The sequence below is a fragment of the Procambarus clarkii genome, chromosome 81 (genome assembly GCF_040958095.1).
Source record: "Procambarus clarkii isolate CNS0578487 chromosome 81, FALCON_Pclarkii_2.0, whole genome shotgun sequence".
Classification (NCBI taxonomy): Eukaryota; Metazoa; Arthropoda; class Malacostraca; order Decapoda; family Cambaridae; genus Procambarus; species Procambarus clarkii.
The window spans coordinates 7,799,363-7,808,703 of record NC_091230.1 but is presented as its reverse complement, the minus strand read 5'-3'; the positions used below and the strand labels follow the sequence as shown (position 1 = coordinate 7,808,703).

Sequence of the window (9,341 nt, the reverse complement as noted above, 5' to 3'; positions counted from 1 at the left end):
CTCTCTCTCTCTCTCTCTCTCTCTCTCTCTCTCTCTCTCTCTCTCTCTCTCTCTCTCTCTCTCTCTCTCTCTCTCTCTCTCTCTCTCTCTCTCTCTCTCTCTCTCTCTCTCTCTCTCTCTCTCTCTCTCTCTCTCTCTCTCTCTCTCTCTCTCACACAGCCACACACACACACCGGTGGACAGGGTTCTATGGGTCGTAATTCTAAACGCCCCGGTTTGATTCCCTGTCGAGGCAGAAACAAATAGGCAGAGTTTATTTTACCTGATGCGCCTGTTTACCTAGTAGTAAATAGGTACCTGGTGATTAGATAGCTGCTAAGGGCTGCCTCCAGAGAATGTGTGAGAGAGAGAGTGGGACGATATCAACGCTGTCTGCAGACCTCTCCAACCTCGATTCTTTTAGGTGTGACAATGCCATCGTTCCCCCCCCCCCCCAACACCATCTGTTGGGAAGGTGAGGCAAGGTCAACGCCATCTGTGGAGTGCGCCTGATCATAATTAATTTAGTAAGGTCGATGGCAATGCCCTCTGGTGAGGTAGGTGATGATATCAACGCCAACTATTTGCATGGACCCGATCATATTTCCTGGTCACCGGTGACAGGCTGTCATCATATGTTATCCTTGTGTACTTACTGTCTATGTAATAATTTTTATGTCCGCAGAAGCGATGAGGAAAGTATCTTGGGCCCCAGAAGTCAGTTCACCCAGGGCAGTCGGGAACTCACGACTTGTTGCAGTGAGAACATGTGGCCGCACCGGTAGACATTGCTTTGTCTATTATACTTGTGAAGTGGTATTGGCTGGCCAGGTCAGGTTGAGTTATGAGACGACAGTACTGGCCGTCTGTTAAGGCTTGTTGTACGTCCGTGAGGAGTTCTGTTAGCGTGTTTCTGTTGACGTTTTCCAGGGTGTTGGTAGAGACACCTGTCCGTGTTATTTGTCTGGGTGTTGCTGAAGACCTCTGTCAGTGTGCTGTGGGAGAGAAGTGGGGTTTTGGACACGGTGACGATACGGAGTAGGACTGCCCCATGTTGTGATGAGTAGGGTGAACTCGCCGGTGTGAGGACCATATAACGTGGATGTTGTATCTTTGAAGACGAAGTGGACACACCGGGAATAGAAGAAGACTACAGAATTTAGTATATTAGTGTCCTGTACAAAAGTGACACTCGTAGTGAGATATGTACACACACACACATATATATATATATGTCGTACCTAGTAGCCAGAACGCACTTCTCAGCCTAATATGCAAGGCCCGATTCGCCTAATAAGCCAAGTTTTCATGAATTAATTGTTTTTCGACTACCTAACCTACCTAACCTAACCTAACCTATCTTTTTCAGCTACCTAACCCAACCTAACCTATAAAGATAGGTTAGGTTAGGTTAGGTAGGGTTGGTTAGGTTCGGTCATATATCTACGTTAATTTTAACTCCAATAAAAAAAAATTGACCTCATACATAATAAAATGGGTAGCTCTATCATTTCATAAGAAAAAAAATTGAGAAAATATATTAATTCAGGAAAACTTGGCTTATTAGGCAAATCGGGCCTTGGATAGTAGGCTGAGAAGTGCGTTCTGGCTATTAGGTACGACATATATATATATATATATATATATATATATATATATATATATATATATATATATATATATATATATATATATATATATTTATATATATATATATATATATATATATATATATATATAAATATATATATAATATATATATATATATACAAAGAGAGAGATATTATAAGACGTACAATAAGTGAAGGTGCCGATTAGTATTATTTAGCCCCTCCCCCCCCCCTCCCTTTTATTTCATGATTACTTGTTGTTACTGCCAATTCCCTTTATCTTACTAATGACTTGGGGTGGGCTAAAATACATAGGGATTGAACTGAAGAACTCGGTTACTGGATAAATGAGTCCTTGACAAAGAGTCTGATAAATATATAGTAATGATAGAAGATAACTAGGTCGGGAGTCATTACATTAGAGCCGACGATTAGAAAGTCGGTTGTCCAAGAGTTAACAGATCGATCCTGCAGACCCAAATAGTAAATACACCCACCTACACCCACCCACACCCACTCACCTACACAAACCCACACCCACTCACCTACACACACCCACTCACCTACACCCACCCACACCCACTCACCTACACACACCCACACCCACTCACCTACACACACCCACTCACCTACACCCACCCACACCCACCCACCAACACCCACCCATACGCCCCGACCTACACCTACTCCCACTCACTGAAGGAGCCGCAGGGAGCAGACGGGAGCTGCGGTGTGTTCGGATATATCATGGGACGCCTCGAGACGCTGAAGTGTAATAGAAGACACACACTGACTGGTGGCATCAAGTGCACCACAACATTGACTGGTGGCATCAAGTGCACCACAACATTGACTGGTGGCATCAGGTGCACCACAACATTGACTGGTGGCATCAAGTGCACCACAACATTGACTGGTGGCATCAAGTGCACCACAACATTGACTGGTGGCATCAGGTGCACCACAACATTGACTGGTGGCATCAGGTGCACCACAACACTGACTGGTGGCATCAAGTGCACCACAACACTGACTGGTGGCATCAGGTGCACCACAACATTGACTGGTGGCATCAAGTGCACCACAACACTGACTGGTGGCATCAGGTGCACCACAACATTGACTGGTGGCATCAAGTGCACCACAACATTGACTGGTGGCATCAAGTGCACCACAACATTGACTGGTGGCATCAGGTGCACCACAACATTGACTGGTGGCATCAGGTGCACCACAACACTGACTGGTGGCATCAAGTGCACCACAACACTGACTGGACGCATCAAGTGCACCACAACATTGACTGGTGGCATCAAGTGCACCACAACATTGACTGGTGGCATCAAGTGCACCACAACATTGACTGGTGGCATCAAGTGCACCACAACATTGACTGGTGGCATCAAGTGCACCACAACACTGACTGGTGGCATCAAGTGCACCACAACATTGACTGGTGGCATCAAGTGCACCACAACATTGACTGGTGGCATCAAGTGCACCACAACACTGACTGGTGGCATCAGGTGCACCACAACACTGACTGGACGCATCAAGTGCACCACAACATTGACTGGTGGCATCAAGTGCACCACAACACTGACTGGTGGCATCAAGTGCACCACAACATTGATTGGTGGCATCAAGTGCACCACAACACTGACTGGTGGCATCAAGTGCACCACAACATTGACTGGTGGCATCAAGTGCACCACAACATTGACTGGTGGCATCAAGTGCACCACAACATTGACTGGTGGCATCAAGTGCACCACAACACTGACTGGTGGCATCAAGTGCACCACAACACTGACTGGTGGCATCAAGTGCACCACAACACTGACTGGTGGCATCAGGTGCACCACAACACTGACTGGTGGCATCAGGTGCACCACAACACTGATTGGTGGCATCAGGTGCACCACAACACTGACTGGTGGCATCAGGTGCACCACAACATTGACTGGTGGCATCAGGTGCACCACAACACCATAAGAAATATACCATAAAAACTGTCACTTAGTTTGGAACAGACAGGAGAAATAACAAGACAAGTGGACACGCCGGCAGGGCTCTAGGTTAATAATAATTCATTGTGTCGTGGGACAGGCAGCCAAAGTGTATTTATACACGTTAGGCTTATATCGAGGTTCTCCCCTACTTCAAGGTCGTATTACTGACCCCACCCATGATGCAACCCCATAACAAGCCGAATAACTCCTGAGAATCTACTTACGCAGGAGTTAGGTGAACAGGGACATTAGGTGATATGAAATGTGCCCAACCATTTCTGTCCCATCCGGGTTACAAAGCCGGAATTCTCGATTGTGAGTCGAAAACGAACCCGAATGTGCTACTGGGACCCTTGAAGGTTGCCAGGGTATAAATTATAATTTCCCTCGCTTATGAAACACCGCAAACAAAGTATTGTGTCCAAGTGCGACACTAATATAAGTAAATAGAAAGACAGTACAAAGAAAGTGCAATTGAATACTAAAGGATGTTATCCAAGTAAGGTAAGGAGACACAGTAAGGAAAGGTAAGGTAAGGAGACCATGGGTGGGGTCAGGATCTTCCAAGAGGAACTGAACAGGTAGCAGAGATGGTCAGAGAAATGGCTACTGGAGTTCAACACCGAGCAAATGCAAAGTTATGGAAATGGGACAAGGTGATAGGAGATCAAAGGGACAGTACACAATGAAGGGGAACTGCCTACCTGTGATGACAAGAGAAAGAGACCTGGGCGAGGACGTAACACCTTATCTATCTTCTGAGGCACATATAAACAGGATAACGACAGCAGTGTACTCTACACTGGCAAAAGTTAGAACATCATTCAGAAACCTAAGTAAGGAGGCATTTAAGGTGCTTTACATGAGCCCATGTGCCTACATGTGCCTACGTGAGCCCAGTCTTAGAGTATGCCGCCTCATCATGGAGTTCACATCTGAAAAAGCATATTTTCTTCTTCATTAGGAAACTTCCTAATGAGGTCATAGACAGCCTATGCACCCATTATAACACTAACATCTTATCACAGAACCAAATCTTTGATGGACTTCAAGCTTACGTACAAAGATTACGAAGCCGAGGAAAACTTAGAAAACAAGAAAAAATCACCAAAGGTGAATCTTCGGACAAAAATAAAAATGTCTCAACTAGCAGTCAAAAAATCAAGGCAACAAAACTCCTCTTCTGCAAAGTGGAAACAGAGTAATGTTGGCTCATATGCTATATCACCCACAGTTAAAGGAACTGTAGGAAATCAAGCTCCCAAGACAGATAAGACAAAAGGAGCTGCAAGTGCTCCAACATGTTTATTCTGTCAGGAAGCACATACCATTTATCAATGCACAGTTTATGAAGACTGTGCCAGTCCAATTAACCCTTTAACTGCGCAACGCGCCTGCAGGCCCAGGCTTCAGGTGCGCAACGTGCCTCCGGGTATTTGTGTTTTTCACGTTCCATTCAAAACTCCCGCGGCTACATGGGGTTCACATCAGCTTCCTCAGGGCTCTTGTAAACAGACGCCATCTTAAAAAAAATCGTGGTCCACATTCCCGGGTGTGGGAGCCTCAGTAGTGAGTGAGCAACCAAGGCTGGCGCTCGAAGTATGAGCGCACAGCACTGCTGTTCAGCGTGTGACCACAGCATCGCCTAATAATGTCATAATATATATATAACTTGTATTACTTAGCCATGATAGTATTATAGAAGAGCCTGAGTGTGATAATGATTGGGTATAATGTTCAAATATCAGTGATTCAATGCTGTTCACGATGTTTACAGCGCTAGCCACAGCACCACAGCATTATTTCGTCCATCTAGGAATCTTCAAATGACCTTTTAGGTTTCTTTTCAAAATAAACTTGTGGTCAATTATGTATTTACAGGAATTAGTGATTAGTATTGTGGTTATAATTAGCATTGAGCGTAATATTGTGGAAGGAGGTATTTTAATGAGGGAGGGAGAGAATTGAGGTACCCTCACTGTGTGGCAGCCATTCTTGTTTTGCTCACCATACTAGCTTCGTGATTCGCTATGGGGAACACACATGTACATGGGTATATACAGTGTGTGTGTGTGTATAGTGTAATAACAGCAACAGGAGTATGTTGAGACGAGCTAAGAACATAAGAACAAAGGTAACTGCAGAAGGCATATTGGCCCATACGAGGCAGCTGCTATTGGCCCATACGAGGCAGCTGCTATTGGCCCATACGAGGCAGCTGCTATTGGCCCATACGAGGCAGTTGCTATTGGCCCATACGAGGCAGTTGCTATTGGCCCATACGAGGCAGCTGCTATTGGCCCATACGAGGCAGCTGCTATTGGCCCATACGAGGCAGCTGCTATTGGCCCATACGAGGCAGCTGCTATTGGCCCATACGAGGCAGCTGCTATTGGCCCATACGAGGCAGCTGCTATTGGCCCATACGAGGCAGCTGCTATTGGCCCATACGAGGCAGCTGCTATTGGCCCATACGAGGCAGCTGCTATTGGCCCATACGAGGGCCAATAGCCCTCGTATAGCCCTCACTTCAATAGATGTTGGAGTGAGGGAGGGCTGGCTGGGTGTGGCTGCTCACACTCGCGGTGTTCTGAATTTGTTGATGGTGAATGTATATAGTGTGTGACAGTGTATAGTCTGTAAATAGATTGTATATATACATAAATTAGCATGATACATGGTAAATGTGTGCAGCTAATGTGTACACAAGTGTCATGCACGTAACACAGTGTCCTTGGACAGTACGGATGTTTTACTGCCATAATATGGTGTACGTGTTCATTATACATAGGATTAGCACATAAAAACAAATAAAATATATTTAGAACTGTGCGCAATAAATTAACAAAAATATATTCGCGGCAACTCGCGCGCCCCGCCCCCGGCGCCCCACCGGCCCCAGGAGCTTACTGCACTGGCGCACAGGGAATGATGACGTCACACGCCACCTTATAAGAACATAAGAACAATGGTAACTGCAGAAGGCCTATTGGCCCATACGAGGCAGCTCCTATTCTATAACCACCCAATCCCACTCATATACTTGTCCAACCCGCGCTTGAAACAATCGAGGGACACCACCTCCACCACGTTACGTTACGCGGCAATTGGTTCCACAAATCAACAACTCTGTTACTGAACCAGTATTTACCCAAGTCTTTCCTAAATCTAAACTTATCCAATTTATACCCATTGTTTCGTGTTCTGTCTTGTGTTGATATTTTTAATACCCTATTAATATCCCCCCTGTTATGTCCATTCATCCACTTGTAAACCTCTATCATGTGACCCCTAACTCTTCGCCTTTCCAGTGAATGCAACTTAAGCTTTGTTAATCTTTCTTCATATGAAAGATTTCTAATTTGGGGAATTAACTTAGTCATCCTACGTTGGACACGTTCAAGTGAATTTATATCCATTCTATAATACGGCGACCAAAACTGAACTGCATAATCTAAATGGGGCCTAACCAGAGCAAGATATAGCTTAAGAACCACACCAGGTGTCTTGTTACTAACGCTTCCATTAATAAATTCCAGTGTCCTATTCGCCTTATTACTAACATTCATGCATTGATCCTTTTGTTTTAAATTCATACTAATCATAACTCCCAGATCCCTTTCGCAATCCGACTTCGCATTCTCAACACCATCTAAGAACAAAGGTAACTGCAGAAGGCCTATTGGCCCATACGAGGCAGCTCCTATTCTATAACCACCCAATCCCACTCATATACTTGTCCAACCCGTGCTTGAAACAATCGAGGGACCCCACCTCCACAATGTTACGCGGCAATTGGTTCCACAAATCAACAACCCTGTTACTGAACCAGTATTTACCCAAGTCTTTCCTAAATCTAAACTTATCCAATTTATATCCATTGTTTCGTGTTCTGTCCTGTGTTGATACTTTTAATACCCTATTAATATCCCCCCGGTTATGTCCATTCATCCACTTGTAAACCTCTATCATGTCACCCCTAACTCTTCGCCTTTCCAGTGAATGCAACTTAAGCTTTGTTAATCTTTCTTCATATGAAAGATTTCTAATTTGGGGAATTAACTTAGTCATCCTACGCTGGACACGTTCAAGTGAATTTATATCCATTCTATAATATGGCGACCAAAACTGAACTGCATAATCTAAATGGGGCCTAACTAGAGCAAGATATAGCTTGAGAACCACACCAGGTGTCTTGTTACTAACGCTGCGATTAATAAATCCAAGTGTCCGATTTGCCTTATTACGAACATTTATGCATTGATCTTTTTGTTTTAAATTCTTACTAATCATAACTCCCAGATCCCTTTCGCAATCCGACTTCGCAATCACAACACCATCTAGCTCGTATCTTGTAACTCTATCATCATTACCTAACCTCAGAACTTTACATTTATCAGCATTAAACTGCATCTGCCAATCCTTTGACCATTTCAAAACCCTATCTAGATCAACTTGAAGTGATAGTGAGTCCTCCCCCGAATTAATTTCCCTACCGATTTTCGTATCATCGGCAAATTTGCAAATGTTGCTACTCAAACCTGAATCTAAATCATTTATATATATTATAAACAACAGAGGTCCCAGGACAGAGCCTTGAGGCACTCCACTTACAACATTTTCCCACTCTGACTTGATTCCATTTATACTAACTCTCTGTTTCCTTTGGTATAGCCATGCCCTAATCCAGCTTAATATAGCACCCCCAATAATATGAGACTCTATTTTTTTAATCAGTCTTTCATGTGGCACTGTATCAAAAGCTTTGCTAAAGTCAAGGTATACAACATCGCAATCCTTACCACTATCAACTGCCTCAACAATGCTAGAATAAAAAGATAACAAATTTGTTAAACATGAACGGCCATTTATAAAACCATGTTGCGACTCAATTATTAATTTATGTTTTTCAAGATGAAGACGAATTTTATTTGCTATTATAGATTCGAGTAACTTTCCCACAATAGACGTTAGGCTAATTGGTCGATAGTTAGACGCAAGTGATCTATCTCCTTTCTTAAAAACTGGTATCACATTAGCAACTTTCCAAAACTCTGGCACTCTGCCTGACTCTATTGATTTATTAAATATGGTTGACAGTGGGTCACAAAGCTCCTCTTTGCATTCTTTAAGCACCCTGGCAAACACTTCATCCGGCCCTGGGGATTTGTTTGGTTTGAGTTTTACTATTTGTTTAAGAACATCCTCCCTGGTAACTGCTAAACTCGTCAACCTGTCCTCGTCCCCACCCACATAGACTTGTTCGGCTGAAGGCATATTGTTAAGTTCCTCTTTAGTGAATACAGATACAAAATATTTATTAAAAATACTACTCATCTCTTCATCACTATCTGTTATTTGACCTGTCTCAGTTTTTAATGGACCTATCCTTTCCCTAGTCTTAGTACGATATAACTGAAAAAAACCTTTAGGATTTGTCTTTGCTTGCCCTGCTATGCGAACTTCATAGTTTCTTTTTGCTTTCCTTATCTCTTTTTTAACATTTCTAACCAGTTGTACGAATTCCTGTTCTAAAGTGACCTCCCCATTTTTAATCCTTTTGTACCAAGCTCTCTTTTTACCTATAAGGTTCTTCAAATTCTTTGTTATCCACTTTGGGTCATTAGTATACGATCTATTCAATTTGTATGGTATACTACGTTCCTGTGCTTTGTTTAGAATATTCTTAAATAAGTTATATATTGAATCCACATCGAAATCCCCATTTAATTCACCTATC

At 43.3% G+C, this 9,341-nt stretch overlaps 1 protein-coding gene across 1 annotated transcript; it reads left to right on the top strand.

Annotated features, from left to right (window-relative positions):
* The first annotated feature begins 2,336 nt into the window (after positions 1-2,336).
* On the top strand, positions 2,337-3,584 carry LOC138358033 (mucin-22-like). Its single transcript, XM_069315501.1, has one exon. It carries the CDS (start codon positions 2,337-2,339, stop codon positions 3,582-3,584), a length of 1,248 nt encoding a protein of 415 aa, XP_069171602.1.
* Positions 3,585-9,341: the final 5,757 nt, after the last annotated feature.